Raw genomic sequence first — 15,433 nt, 5'->3', positions numbered from 1 at the left:
GGCTTTCCATGCACATTCCATTTCATCTCCAAGATTTCTGCCTGAGAGGTCTACTGTTCTTATTCCCATCTCACTCTCAAGATGAGGCCCAGAGAGGTTGAGTGACTTGTCCCATATGACCCAGCTGGGAACTTGCAGGGTCAGAATTTGAACCCAGGCAGTTCAGCTCTGATGGCCACTCTCTTAATCAGCTCTGCTTCCCTTGAGACAAAAACGGGTATTGGGGCAGAGTCAAGACTGAGATGTAGACAAGGGTGGGAAAGAGGAGTGGGAGAGGAGTAACGGGAGATAAAGGAAACAAGGAGAGACAAGGAAGGAAGAGAGGCCGAGGCGTGACTCGTCCAGGAGGGGCTCGGGCTCTCTGCTTACTTGAACACAGCAGGGGCTCCCCTCCCCTCAGCGGCCGCCTTCCACATGGACAGCACCTTCCCATCCGGCCTGTCCCCAGCCGCATCCTCCTCAGCGGCAGTCCACTCAGCTTCACGGAAACTCTCTTTCTCTAATTGGCATAGAAACTCACAGCCCTCCCTTTTCCTGTAGGTGGGGTTTCCATAGGAAAAAGCTGCTTCTCTGTTTCCCTGGCCCAGCAACTGTTTGGAAGTCAGATCCCCACATCCTGCTTCACTGGGTCCAGTTCCTCTTGGACCGACTCTTGTCCATCACTGGCTGACGGGGACCCACAGTGCCCTGTACCAGGGCTCTCCTGGCGATTTTACCTCATCGGTCCTTGCACCTCTCAAATCTCTTCTGATGAAAATGGCCTTTCTTTCTGTTAGTTCCATTATCTAATGATGGGACGAGGCTGTGCCAGCAGGTCTGGGGGCAGGAGAACGGGGCTAATCGGGTCCCTCAGGAAACACTGGAGGCCTTGCCCAGCCCCTGAAGAACTCTAGCAGTTTCTGGATCTAGCGCACTCTGGTGGTAAGCATGATGCGACTTCTGTCACTTCTGGGACTTCTGGGGCCAGCTGGCTACTTGTTCCTTTCAGGGGATTGTCAGGAGGTGGCCACTCTCACCGTGAGATATCAGGTGGCAGAGGAGGTGCCGGCTGGCACCGTGATAGGGAAGCTGCCTCAGGAGCGGGGCCGGGAGGAGGGGCCTGGCCAAGCGAGGGCTGCCTTCCAGGTCCTACAGCTGCCCCAGGGACTCCCCATCCAGGTGGACTCTGAGGACGGCGCGCTCAGCACAGGGAGGCGGTTGGACCGGGAGCAGCTTTGCCGGCAGCAGGATCCCTGCCTGGTGTCCTTTGATGTGCTGGCCACAGGGGAGCGGGCGCTTATTCACGTGGAGATCCAGGTGCTGGACATCAATGACCACCAGCCGCAGTTTCCCAAAGGTGAGCAGGAGCTGGAAATCTCCGAGAGCGCCTCTCTGCGCACCCGGATCCCCCTGGACAGAGCTCTGGACCCAGACACTGGCCCCAACACCCTGCACTCCTACACCCTGTCTCCCAGTGAGCACTTCGCCCTGGATGTCATTGTGGGGCCCGATCAGACAAAACACGCAGAACTGGTGGTGGTGAAGGAGCTGGACCGGGAAATCCACTCATTTTTTGATCTGGTGTTAACTGCCTATGATAGTGGGAATCCCCCCAAGTCAGGCACCAGCTTGGTCAAGGTCAGCGTCCTGGACTCCAATGACAATAGCCCTGTGTTTACTGAGAGCTCACCGGCCCTAGAAATCCAAGAAGATGCTGCCCCTGGTACTCTCCTCATAAACCTGACCGCCACAGACCCTGACCAAGGCCCCAATGGGGAGGTGGAATACTTTTTCAGTAAGCACGTGCCTCTGGAGGTGCTGAACACCTTCAGTATTGATGCCAAGACGGGCCAGGTGACTCTGCTCCAGCACCTAGACTACGAGAAGAATCCGGCCTATGAAGTGGATGTCCAGGCAAGGGATCTGGGTCCCAATCCCATCCCAGCCCACTGCAAGATTCTCATCAAGGTTCTGGATGTCAATGACAATGCCCCAAGCATCCATATCACGTGGGCCTCCCAACCACTGCTGGTGTCCGAAGCTCTTCCCAAGGACAGTTTCATTGCTCTCATCATGGCCAATGACCTGGACTCAGGAAACAATGGCCTGGTCCACTGTTGGCTGAGCCAAGAGCTGGGCCACTTCAGGCTGAAAAGGACCAATGGTAACACATACATGCTGCTAACCAACGCCACACTGGACAGAGAGCAGTGGCCCCAATATACCCTCACTCTGTTGGCCCAAGACCAAGGACTCGAGCCCTTATCAGACAAGAAACAGCTCAGCATTCAGATCAGTGATGCCAATGACAATGCACCTGTGTTTGAGAAAAGCAGGTACCAGGTCTCCACTCGGGAAAACAACCTACCCTCTCTCCACCTCATCACCATCAAGGCCCATGATGCAGACCTGGGTGTTAATGGGAAAATCTCATACCGCATCCAGGACTCTCCAGTTTCTCACTTGGTAGCTATTAACTCAGACACAGGTGAGGTCACCGCACAAAGGTCACTGGACTATGAACAGATGCCCAGCTTTGAGTTCCTGGTGATTGCAGAGGACAGCGGGCAGCCCCAGCTCTCATCCAGTGTCTCTGTTTGGGTCAGCCTCCTGGATGCCAATGATAATGCCCCAGAGGTGATTCACCCCATACTGAGCAATGGGAGAGCCAGCCTCTCGGTGCTTGTAAACGCCTCCACAGGTCATTTGCTGGTGCCCATTGAGAATCCCAATGGCCTGGGCCCAGCAGGCACTAACATACCGCTACAGGCCACCTCCAGCTCTCGGCCATTCCTTTTGGTGACTATCATAGCAACAGATGCAGACTCGGGTGCAAATGGAGAGCTTCTCTACACCATTCGGAGTGGGAACGAAGCCGGTGTCTTCGTCCTCAGCCCCAACCTGGGGCAGCTGTTCATCAACATCACCAATGCCAGCAGGCTCACTGGGAGTGAGTGGGAGCTGGAGATTGTGGTGGAAGACCGAGGCAGCCCCTCCTTGCAGACCCGAGCCCTGCTGCAGGTCTTGTTCGTCACCAGTGTGGACCACTTGAGGGATTCAGCCCGTGAGCCAGGGGCCCTGAGCACATCGGTACTCACGGTGATTTGCCTGGTCGTACTGCTTGCTGTCTTTGGGTCGATCTTGACTCTGATCACGTCTATCTGCCGGACGGAGAAAAAGGACAACAGGGCCTACAACTGTCGGGAGGCAGAGTCCACCTACCGTCACCAGCCCAAGAGGCCCCAGAAACACATTCAGAAGGCAGACATCCAACTTGTGCCTGTGCTAAGGGGCCAGGTGGATGAGCCTGGTGAAGTCGGGCAGCCCCCCAAGCATGTGGGTGAGGAAGCAATGATGGAAGCAGGCTGGGACTCCTGCCTGCAGGCCCCCTTTCATCTCACACCGACCCTGTACAGGACTCTGCGTAACCAAGGCAACCAGGGAACGCTGGCTGAGAGCCGAGAGGTGCTGCAGGACACTGTCAACCTCCTTTTCAACCACCCCAGGCAGAGGAACGCCTCCCGAGAGAACCTGAACCTTGCCGAGCCCCCGCCTGGCCAGCCCCGCTCCAGGCTCCTGAAGGCTGCGGGCAGCCCCACAGGAAGAGTGCCCGGGGACCAGGGCAGCGAGGAGGCCCCACAGAGCCCGCCAGCCTCCTCTGCAACCCTGAGGCGGCAGCGGAATCTCAATGGTAAAGTAGCCCCTGAGGAAGAATCAGGCCCCCGTCAGATCCTGAGGAGCCTGGTCCGGCTGTCTGTGGCCGCCTTTGCGGAGCGGAACCCTGTAGAGGAGCTCACCATGGATTCGCCTCCTGTTCAGGTACCTCTCTCTCTGGTCACCTCTGGGCCACCACGAATAGCATCAGACCCCGTCACCCTCCCATTCATTCCTTAGGCTCACCAAGCACCTTAGGATGCACTGGGGGCAGTGGTTCAGCTCTGGAGTCAAAAGAATTTAGCTGTGTGATCCTGGACAAATGACTTACTGTCTCTGAGCTTTAGTTTCCTTATCTATAAAGCAGGGATGGCAGTAAGAGCATCTGCCTCACACAATTGTCACTTAATTCCTATTGAGGACTTACTCAGAGCACCTGGCACAACCAGACACACAGCAAAGGCAGCGAGCAACAGTACCTGCCTTCATCTCATTTGGGCAATTTTCCCTGTGAAGCAAGCTGGCATGGGCATTACTGCCCCCGGGTCTCAGGGGCTGCCTGAGACCCCAGAGGTTGCCGGCTAGGCCAGCTGGGTAGGGCAGTGGAAACAACCATGGGACTTGGGAGTCAGGCAGATCTAGGTTCCAGTTTCGGCACAGTGACTTTAGGAGCTGGGCAACATTATCTTATTTTCTTCATCTATAAGACGGGAGTTGTGATACCAAACTTACCTGTGTCTACCTCCCAGGGGGTTGAAGATTAAATGGGATGATGAATGGGTGTGTCCTAGGGTTTACTGGACACAAATGGAAAGCTTTTTCTGGGATGGGGCCTGATCTCACATCTATATCGACTCCTCTGATCCCCAGATCATTTCCCTGTGATCAAGGCACACTTCTGTCGTGAGCCAGGCCATCAGCTCATGTTTCCTGCAGAGCAAGGACATAGCTTCCTTCCCCCACTTCTTCCCCAGGAAGCCACCTGGAGGCGGCCCAGCTGCTCTTTCAGGAATCCTGCCCTGGCTCTGTGCAGCCCCAGAAGTGTTGCCCAGAGCCATTCATTCATTCACCTATTCATTCATCAAATGCTTAATGAATAAGCTCTTTGTGTCAAATATGGTGCTGGTGGTTGCCAGAGACAGCAGAGAGCAGGCCCTGCGGGTGACCCTATTGAAAGAGAGAAGGGCACCCAGGTGAGATCGACATAAAGGTAAGAGGCACCTTGCCTAATTCTTGTGTCTTTCCAATAGCGTAGTGCTGCAGTGGAGTCAGATCTGGGTTAAAATTCCATCCAGCCCTGCCTCTAATTGCTAGGTAGCCCCTGTGAGCCTCAGGTGCCACATCTGCAAAATGGGTATAATAGCATACTTTTCCTTGGGTTACTGAAGAAGGACATGAGATTAGATACCACTGGACAGTTAGTGAGTGCTTATCCTGAGATCTATTACTAAGTGATTTATAGATGTTCACTCATTAAATACTCATATCCACAACCAACACATGGCCTGGGTCTTGTTATTATCCCCTGTTTTACTGCTGAGGAAACTGAGCCTCAGGATTCCTTAAGGTCACACAGATGGGAAATGGAGCAGGGGAAGATTTAGGATTTGAACCTGAGTCTGACTCGAGTCTAACTCTAGCTGTGAAATGACCCAGAATGACAGCACATCACCTAGGGGCTGGCACTCAGGGTGTGTCCCTGAAGTATCGGCTGTCACTCGAGAAAAGGGTGGCAGGTGCCTTAGGAGGGTTTCTGGGCCTGGGCCAGGAGGTGGGAATGGCCCTGAGGCAGCAGTGGGGCCCTGACACTCCCAAGTCACAGTGAAACCCCAGTCCCAGCCACCTCCCCTTCCAGACCTCCTCTGAGGTCGGCCCTTTCTGTCACAGCTGCGCAAAGGGCAGAGGGATCTCCTCAGCAGGGAGGTGAGTTGGGTCCGGGAGGCAGACACAACATTTCTAGGAGTAACAGCCCAAACCCCTCGACTCTGCGGAGCATTTTAAACTTTAAAACCACCTAATTAATCTTGACAAGCCTGAGAAGGCTGGGTAGGATTTTTAGAGTCACCTTAGAGATGAGGAAACTGAGATCTGAGTACATCTAAAAACCTGCCTGTCATCACACACCAAGCTAGAAATGACTTTGACTTGGCCTGTTGCTTCCCTCAAAAGAGCCTGTGGGGCCTAGCCCTGAACATCTCACCCACCCCTGTCCCCATTCACCAGCCTTTCTGAAACTCCACTGTCTCCTCTGGCCTTTCAGCTTGAGTACCTTCTAACTGAAACTCCTTTCACCCCTCGCCCAGACTCTCACCCTCTCTCCACTTGCTAACCCTCTATGGAAACTCCAGGTCTCAGTAGAGGGGCCTGTGATGCACTATGAACTCAGAAAACATTTGCTGAAATAAGTGAATGATTTCCCCCTGTAGCCACACCCCCCATACACACACACAACTGCCTCCTTGCTCTAAGTTGGATGAGGGGCTTTCATCTGCTCCACTTCACCTCTATCTTTTCCCAACTCCGATGTAAGCCCCCATAGTTGCCCACATGCCCTATCTCCCCCGACTGTTCTCCCAGGCAGACTGGGAGTTCCCTGAGGGCAGCGACTGGGGCCGTGATCCCATTCTTACTCCCATAGTAAGCACAGGCCCTGGCACAAGCAGGCTCTCATTAAATACTTGCCGAGTGAATGAACGGATGAATAAATGGTTCAAAGACACCCTCTGCCTTCTTATAACATGGTTACATCTGACCCACCAACATTGGCTGAGCGTTTGAATACTGCTGAAGAGGGGGATATAACACTTTAAGATGATTCTTATTGAAGTAATAATACATTTATAGTCAGGAAATGCCTTTTCCACCCCCATCCCACAGTGTCCACCGGGAGCAGGTCTCATGGGGCCCCCCCAGAGGGCCCTTATTCTTTCTCTCAGACACCCAGTTCCCGGGAATCTGTAGTTGACACAAAGCTAAGCAGGGAACCTGCCTGCACACATTCCTGCCTCCGTCACCATCACTGTTCACCATCCCCCATCCGATCCACAAACATCTGAAGCTGGAGGAAAGACTATAAAAAGAAAGCGCCGGCATTGAGGGAAACATCCGGTAAGGAAGTGTGCTGGGTCGGAATTGTGTGGAGTCAACAGATTTTTCCTGTCTTGTAGCAAATCTCCCAGCTGCTGTCCTTGCTGCATCAGGGCCAATTCCAGCCCAAACCAAACCACCGGGGAAATAAGTACTTGGCCAAGCCTGGCAGCAGCAGGTAAGCAGCACGTAGCCCCAGTTCTGGCTTCTCAAGCCCCCTCCCCACCAGCCTGCCCTCACCCCTGCAGCCTCTGTGCTGCAAGGAAGGGTGAGCACATTCCAGATGCTACTTCCCTGGGAGACTGCAGAGAACAGCACCCATCCCCCCACCCAGACAGCTTAGTCCTGGAGCTACTGTATTAATATTATTTACAGGACCCAGAGTCAATAAGGAAATGACTTCATCCCTGAGGCTCTATCTGTCCTCTGACTTCAGAGGGACTAGACTATGGACTTTAAATCTGCAACGTTCAGCCTTCTTGCTCTTGACCCTTAAATATAATATGAAGGTTCCTGGCTAAGGATATGGGTATGTGGGTGTGTTTCTTTGGGCTGTCCTAGAATTAAAGAGACCTCAAGAGGACAACTAATTTAACTCCCTCTTGTTACAGATGGAGAAACTGAGGCTCTAAGTAGTTTGATCCTACCCAGCTACGTAAACTTGAGTAAGTCAGATCAAGCCTCAGGCCTGCAGTTTCTCATCTGTGAGATGGAGGTCGCCACTTCCTTGTAGTGATGGGGTAAGAATTTAGTGACCACAAGTGTTCTAAGCCTGTGGCCCAGTGCCTGGAACAAAGGAGGTATACAAACAATGCTAAGTCCTTTCCCCTTAAAGTGACTTTGCTCAAGGTCAAGCAACCAGTGTGTGGCAAAGCTGGGATTGGCTCTCAGGACACTCACTTCCAGTTCAGTGCTCTTGTTGTGACATTTTGTTTGGTTGGTTTTTGGCGAAAATATCTAGAAACTCTGTAGAGTAGGGGTGAGCACATATACTCCAGAGTCATCTCAGCCTGCCTTTGAAATCTGACTTCATCACTTAACCTGTGGGAACCTTGGGCAAGATGCATAATCTTTATAAGTCTTGGTTTTCTCATTTGTAAAATGAGGATGATAACAAGAGAAGCCCTTACAGAAGTGAAAGGTTTGATGAGAAGGCGAATATACCCTGCAAAGCATATGTCTGACTCAGAGTAATTGCTCAATAAACATTAGTTGTTGTCATTACTTGCAAACTTGCCACCTTCCTGCTGAAATGGCCATAGAGAAAAAGCAGCAAGAACTCCAGGCCTTAAAGGCTGTTGGGGAGCCTTCCCAGATGCTGGGATGAGAAGCCAGGCCTACCCACTGTGCTGAGGTAGTCCCAGGAACTGGCCTCCTCAGTGACAGAGGGCAGCCATGGGAGGGAGAGGCCAGGGAGATAGCAAGAAACCCCATAGTAGACTCTTAGTAGTTTTGGGATGCCTTACCTCAGCTGCATCCTCTATTGACCTGCTCTTCTGGTCTGGGATTTAGCCTCAAACAAGAAGAAGGGAACATTCAGTCATTCAGTCCACCAGGTATTTATTAAGCACCTACTATGTGCCAACCTCTGTTCAGAGCACTGGTGAGAGAAGACACAGACAAAAATCCTTGCCCTTGGAGACCTCCCTGATGGTCCAGTGGCTCAGACTCCGCATTTCCAATGCAGGGGGCTCAGGTTTGATCCCTAGTCAGGAAACTAGATGCCACATGCTACAACTAAGACCTGGAATAGCCAAATAAGTAAATAAAAATAAATACTAAGAAAAAGAACCCTGCATCACTGGAACTCATACTCGGCTGGAGGGATGGAGAGATGGAAGGGTGATTGCGCTGGATCAACCAAGGTTTACTAAACTCCTACTCTGTACCAGGTAACGAGAAGGAATGGAGGGACAATGGTAAATAATATCTGTGCATTCAGTCACTTTTGTTTGCTGAGTGCTTACAACACTGTGCTAAGGCCTTTACCTGCGACACCTCATTTTATCCCCACAATGCCCCGTAAGGTGGTTGTTATTTATTGCTCTCATTTTACAGATGAAGAAACAGACTCAGAGTAGGCAAGGGGGCTGGGATCAAGAAACCCAGGTTGGTCTGACTCTGAAGCCTGGGCTGGGAACCTAGTTCACTTTGCAGATGAATGAATGCTGGCATGAATAGCAGAATATTCATAAGCAGGAATGAATGAATGTGTGTGTGAATTTCCTCACTGGTGGAATGGATTGGCTTCCTCTGCAGGAGTGCAATCCCAGACACAGATGGCCCAGGCGCCAGGGCTGGTGGCCAGGCAGAAGCAGACCAGGAGGAAGGACCCCTGGACCCTGAAGAGGACCTCTCTGTGAAGCAGCTGCTAGAAGAAGAGCTGTCGAACCTCCTGGACCCCCACACAGGTAGGGACTTCCTAGGGTCACTCTGACTCCACTTCTGCCCCTACAGTCCCTTCCTGTGCCCAGGCTTCAGAGGGCTGCTCCAATCCACTGCAGGGAAACACAGCTAGTCTATTTCTGAAGAAGACTATCAGCAACATTTTTCACTTCCCCTGGAGCTTCAGGTCTTCATTTGTTTAAAGACCAGATTCATCTTTGATTATGCATGTAAAAAATCATCAAAGAATAGTGAACAATTACTGAGCTCTTGGTGTGTGCCAGGTACTAAGGAAGAGTCTTGTAGGCATAATCTCAAGTTAAGCTTCCACACAGTCTTCTGAGGTAGACATTAGGAGTTCCAACTTAGAAATCAGCAAACTGAGGCTCAGAAAGGTATCACAGCCGCCCAGAATCACCTAGCTCATCAGTGATGGAAGGGAAGTCAACCTGGGCCCACCTACCATTAGGGGACCTCTCTTTACCTCCTAAACCACTCATCTGCATTTCTTTAATGTGTTTGAAGACCCCTTTACCATGAGAACTCAAGAATCTGCTGGCCCATCCACACCTCCCCAACAACACACATCAGTCAGCCTCCTCCAAGTAACACACACTAAGTCTGACCTATGCTGTGGTTTTCTGTTGCATAGTTAATAACCTATTTCTCATCTGGTCATATTCATGTGCTGAAGGCATGGCAGGGATTTCCCTTTCCTTGGTTAAAAAAATATAGCTAACATTTATTGAGTGCTTTCTGTGTGCTAGTCCCTCTTCTAAGTGCCTCATGAGAAAATCTTCTGAGATTGGGACTATTCATTATCCCCATTTCATAAAGGAAAAAAAAACAAAACTGAGGGGCCAGGGTTTTAATAATTTTCCCAAGGTTGTGTAGCCTATGGTTATTAACCCAGGCAATGTGGCTCTAAATTAAAATTAAGTAAAATGAAATCTACTTAAAAGTAAGTAAAATGAAAAATTCAGTTCCTCAGTCATACCAGCCATGTTTCCAGTGCTACATGTGGCTAATGGATATTGCTTTGGACGGCACAAATACAGAGAACTTTATAGGACTGCATTGTCTAGAATGTAGAGCTATGAGGTCCATTCCAATAACCAATAGCCATATGTGAAAATGGCTGGACCAGCTGAGATGTGATAGAAGTATAAAACACACTCCAGAGTTTGAAGACTTAATATGAAAAAAGAATGTAAAACATCTCATTAATAATTTAAAAAATATTGATTATATGATAAATGATATTAAATATAAAAATTTACATAAATTAATCTCACCTTTTCTTTTTACTTTTTAAATCTGGCTATTAGAAAATTTCAGATGACCTCAGTGCTGGTGTTATATCTGTATGCCCCAGCTTTGTGCTGGAACCTGTGGGCTTAATTCCCATGTGGTCCTGATTCCTCATAGCACAGAGGGCAAGGAACACAGGAGGATGGTAACAAGTTGAAGAGCGAATAGCACAGCAACGGTAGCAGAGCCTGCGCTGCCCATAGGGCTGGACCGTGATGGGGCTACTGGTGAATGTGCCTGACACTGGGGTCTCGGTTGCATCAGGTAAAAGCCCCCCTGGAGGATGTGATGATGCTCATATTTTAGTGGCGGCATGAGCTCACTGCATCCTCATAGCCACCTACAAGATAAATGCTATTATCTCACCACTTTATAAGAGAAAAAAAGAGGCTCAGAGAGATTAAGCAAGTTTTCCAAGTTCACACTGCTCATAAGCTGCAAAGCTAGGAAATCAAACCCCAGTCTACCCAGTGTCCACCTGCCTCACAGTGAATTCACCATCATGTTTCAGCCATTCTCCTACACTCCACTGATTTTCTCATTCCAAGCTTCATTCCTTCTGAAGCCCTCTGACCCTTATACAAGGAAAAGCCTGATTCTGTAACACCAAGAGTTCCAACCTTATTACCCCAGAGTCTCAGGGAACTAAGGTTTACATTTCCCAAATGTCCAGGGTTAATATTTATGTTCATTCAATCATTCAATAAACGTTCACTGAGCCCTGGGCATGGGCTGGACTAGTCAGAAAGGGACTGCCTCACAGCCTGCATACCCCTGCACTGACAAGGCAAGACCAAGACTCATTTATCAATAGAAACAGCATTTAGCTGTATTTTGGAATAACTTTTCAAAATCACAAAAGTAATATTTGGTTAATAGAGACAAATGTAGATAAACAAAAAGGGAATAAATCATTTCTGCCCGGGGCAATTTCAGCTAACACTTTGACTTCTCCCTTTCCAGTCTTTCACTCTGTGTACAGGCTTTAAACCGGCTCACCTTAAGCAAGTATTAAATACACGCTAAAGTAGTTGTTGTGCTTTTTCTTTAAAGATACAGATTCTTAACCACAAGGCCTATGCTTTGTCTTCTCTGCCCTGGCCTCTGTAACTGGGCCTGGGACTGGTTTCCTAAGACAGGATTTTCTGTTGAAGAGATGGCAAATGGAGAAGTGTGATGGTGGGATTCGGGGTCAGGGGGACTCTTTTTCACTGCCCCATGCCTTTCCCGGGACAGCTCTTAGGCAGCCAGCCCCTTCACAGGTTTCCTGCAGCTTGAGAGGCGAAGGTTGAGGTGTCGAGAGCATGTGGTGTCGAGAGCAAGTGACAGTACAGACTTTAGCAGGCCAGGGAAACCAGAACCACAGGTGAGCACCTAGCATCCAGGGAGAGAGGAAGGGCACATTCTCCAGACAGTGGGTCTCAGTGGTTCAGTCACAGGGGGCTTCCAATCATCAGACCTGGGGGTCAAATCTGGGCTTGCGTGCCTAGTAGATGAATGACTGAACTTCCCGGAAATCGTTTCCCCATCCATAAAATACTCTTGACTTCAAAGGTGCGTGTGGAGGTTAAATGAGATAATTATGTAAATTGTTTGGCACAGAAATACTTAATAAGTGGTCACTATTATTATGAATAGGAAAGGAAGGCAGCAACAAGCCAGGAACTACAGCATTGGCTAAAAAGGGGAATCCCTCCAGCGCGCCCATCCTCAACTAGTGGTGTCTGTCCTAAGGGAATGAAAATCCTGGCTGTACAGGGATGGATGGAGGCCACCTAAACCTGAAACACCCCTGGGGACTGGGAGATGCTTTAGAAAGAGGCCAATTTCTAATTCTAGGCCTTCCTCCTCCCGCGGCTGCGTCCTCACTCCAGCTCACCAGCGAACCTCAGTCGCTGCCTTCCTGCCCAGCGCGCTTCCTCGGCAGGGCCTCTTCCTTCCCGCCCCCCTCCGGCCGCCCCATCTGTCCCCCCCATTTCCCTTCCCTCCTTTGTCTGGCGCCCCGCCCGCCCGCCCGGGGCTCCGCCCTCACCGACCGCGTCCCCTTCGCCCCCTGCAGGCCTGGCCCTGGACCGGCTGAGCGTCCCCGACCCGGCCTGGATGGCAAGACTTTCTTTGCCCCTCTCCAACTACCGTGACAACGTGTTCTCCCCGGACTCTGCGACCTCGGAGGAGCCCAGGACCTTCCAGACGTTCGGCAAGGCGCCCGAGCTGAGCCCGACAGGCACGCGCCTGGCCAGCACCTTCCTGTCGGAGATGAGCTCGCTGCTGGAGATGCTGCTGGAGCAGCGCCCCGCCGTGCCGGTGGAGGCCGCCTCCGAGGTGCTGCGGCGGCTCTCTGTCTGCGGGAGGACCCTCAGTCTAGACCTGGCCACCAGCGGGGCCGCGGGCTCCGAAGGCCTCACGGGCCTAGCTGGAAACAAGGGGGCCGAGAGCAGGACCAGCAGTGGCAGCAGCAGCAGCAGGGGCCAGTGGATCCAGGAACCGGGGACTCTGGGGGATGTTAGGAAGCCCAGGCCCTGAGGATTCTGGGACAGGAACTGGTGTCTCTAATCTTTGAACTCACTGACCAGAGGTGGCCTGAGAACTTTAGGGTGATGGATGCTGCCCCACAGAGGAGGCGGGAGCCCCAGGACAAAGAGCTGGCTGACCAAAGCAACCCCATGTTAAGTGCTGGCTCTACCTGTGGAATTTTTGGAGGAGGGAAGCAGTTTGTGGCTAAGTGTTTGCTGGCAAAACACATGGAAGGAGAGCACAGAGGGTTCATCCTCTTTGCAAAAGAGATGCCAAGGAGCATCCCAAGTAGGAAGGAGGGCCTGGTTGCACCCTGGAGGGTTGGGGACTGGATCCTGGGGCACCAGGCAAAGCTCTCTGACCTACTAATAAAAGGAAATACAGTGGGTAGTTACCCTGTTTGCACCTGTCAGGAGGGACAGGGAAAAGGGAAGAGTAGGGTGAGGGTTGTCATCCAGTCGCTGGCCGGAGTGTCATTGTGGGCCTGGATGGGAGGGTGCATAGTGTTAGGTCAGCGGTGATGGACATAGGTACACTTGACCCTCGCTCCCCTATTGCTACAGTATCAAATAATCCGCTTCCCAGGTGAAAATTAAAGCTAAGAAAAGCATGAGTATTTACAGAGTATTAACAGGGGCCAGGCACAAGTCTTTACAATAGGATTTCATTTCATTTCCTCACAACCAGAGGAAGGGAGATGTTATTATCCCCATTTCACATACAAGGCCATGAGACTTGGGAGAGGCTGAGTGTCTTGCCCAAGATCAAGCAGAGAAAGGAGGCAGAGCCAGAAATTGGAACTAGGCTTGTCCAACACAAATACCCATGCTCTCGACTTTGGCACTAGACTGCCAGACAAGGAAAAGATAGGAAGAGCTACCACAGGTGGGCTTTTGCCAGAAGTGGACTTGCCTGAAATCCCCTCAGGAAAAATATCGAAAAGAATATTTCCAAAGCTTCTCAGGCTGCATATCTCTGCTCTTCCGAGGGCAAAGTGATGGGGACTTGTCACGGACCTGATGCAGGCTGGGCCTCTGCAGACTCCTGTCCTTCCTTAGCAAGCAGCCCTTCAGGTGCAGAAGTCATCTTTCCAGACCCACTGATCGTGGGTAAATCTTCCTCTGTCACAGCAGTGAATGCAGGCCCTAGAGGACAGTGTGTGAACTGGGTCTATGAAATCGACACTGACAGCAACAAACCTTCCAGGGGAGGAGGGGATGAAAAAAACAGCAAGTATTTTCCCAAGGTTCAGCCTTATAATTTTCCTGGAAGTTTCCAAACAGTCTGTTCAGCTTCTCGACAATGTGGAGGCTCTCCCTGATACTAAAGAAAAAATTTCTGTGCCTCTCCTTTTGTCCTTTTCCAGAGCTCAGAACACATGTTCACTGTTCACTGAAAGGTGCCAATCATACTCTCATCTAGGGATAATGAAAACCATCCAAACTTGGAATGTAGTGAGGCCTCATTATTCCATTATCCCATTTTACAGATGAACAAAATGGGTCCCCCAAAGTGCTTCAGGAGCTCTGGGAGGAGGGTCTCTTGGTCTCTGATATCTCACTCCAGGGCAGAATAACCTCTTTACAAGATCTGTGATTTGCAAGTTGGTTCCCCAAGCCAATGAAAGAGGCTGGGGGACACCAAGCAGGTAGGGTTTCCAATCTGACCAGCAAGGCACCTGGCCCAAGGCAACACTTGATGAATACTTGTTGAATGGAAGAAAAAAATGAAACAGTGGGTACAGAAATGCTACAGGATTCCCTTTTCTCTATGCTGGAGCTCCAGGTATAAGACTTCATTAGAAAAGAGAAGAAAAAAAAAAAAAGGTTCCATTACATGAAAACAGACTGAAAATCATAGCACTGGAGTAGACAGTGCTGACCCCCAATCACTAGTGGATTTTTAGTGCAGAGCTGATGTTGGGCGATGGAGAGAAGAGATGAGAAGAGGAGATGACCTAGGAAACTGGAACCATTGCTCACAATTGGATCACTGCCTCCCTCTAGTTCAAAAGACCTAAATCTGTAATCCTTGGAACCTCTGCATACTTGGCAAAATTTTGTGTACAGGCTTTTTTTCTAGGCAGAAGATACAGAGTTATCAGATTTTCAAAGGAACATGTGACCTATAAAAAAGGTAAGCAGCACTGCTCAAGTCACTAAACCTCCACCGACAGGCAGTTTTAATCACAAGGAGTCTGAACGCTTTATTGCCAAAGAAATGGCAAGACAGGAAGGACTGACTGGCCCAGAGCCACACAGCAGGCTTGTGGCAGAGCTAGCATCTACATCTGAAATTCAGATGATGTTCTTTCTGATATATCAAGGGTCCTTAACCTGGGGTTCCTGGTCAAGCTTTGGGATCTAAAGACCTGCTGAATAGCATGCAAAATTGGGAGGATGAGTACTTTTCCATGAGAAGGAGACAGTGCTTTCATCTGATTCTCAAAGGGGTCTGTGACCTAAATAAGATAAGGACCACTGTGATCCTTGATTCCCCACAG

At 50.5% G+C, this 15,433-nt stretch overlaps 1 protein-coding gene across 2 annotated transcripts; it reads left to right on the top strand.

Annotated features, from left to right (window-relative positions):
- The first annotated feature begins 581 nt into the window (after positions 1-581).
- On the top strand, positions 582-13,546 carry PCDH12 (protocadherin 12). Of its 2 annotated transcripts, XM_069589926.1 has the most exons (4): positions 582-3,798; positions 6,801-6,898; positions 8,980-9,131; positions 12,476-13,546. In XM_069589926.1, the coding sequence occupies exons 1-4, from the start codon at positions 928-930 to the stop codon at positions 12,937-12,939; spliced, it is 3,585 nt and encodes a 1,194-aa protein (XP_069446027.1). In that variant the 5' UTR covers positions 582-927; the 3' UTR covers positions 12,940-13,546. The 2 variants fall into 2 exon arrangements, with proteins under 2 accessions (XP_069446027.1, XP_069446029.1); XM_069589928.1 differs by lacking the exons at positions 8,980-9,131; positions 12,476-13,546 and adding an exon at positions 7,332-7,431 and having other exon boundaries at positions 584-3,798.
- The last annotated feature ends 1,887 nt before the right edge of the window (positions 13,547-15,433 follow it).

The sequence above is a fragment of the Ovis canadensis genome, chromosome 5 (genome assembly GCF_042477335.2).
Source record: "Ovis canadensis isolate MfBH-ARS-UI-01 breed Bighorn chromosome 5, ARS-UI_OviCan_v2, whole genome shotgun sequence".
In the NCBI taxonomy this organism is placed as follows: domain Eukaryota; kingdom Metazoa; phylum Chordata; class Mammalia; order Artiodactyla; family Bovidae; genus Ovis; species Ovis canadensis.
The sequence above is the reverse complement of the archived record's forward strand: the minus strand, read 5'-3'. Positions and strand labels throughout refer to the sequence as shown.

What these genes read in the sequence shown, in the direction of transcription:
- PCDH12 (XM_069589926.1), top strand. Translation starts at nt 928, where the DNA reads ATGATGCGACTTCTGTCACTTCTGGGACTTCTGGGGCCAGCTGGCTAC. An exon ending in GCCAAGCCTGGCAGCAGCAG is followed by an intron (nt 6,899 to 8,979) that starts GTAAGCAGCACG and finishes CTTCCTCTGCAG; the next exon opens with GAGTGCAATCCCAGACACAG. An exon ending in CCTCCTGGACCCCCACACAG is followed by an intron (nt 9,132 to 12,475) that starts GTAGGGACTTCC and finishes CGCCCCCTGCAG; the next exon opens with GCCTGGCCCTGGACCGGCTG.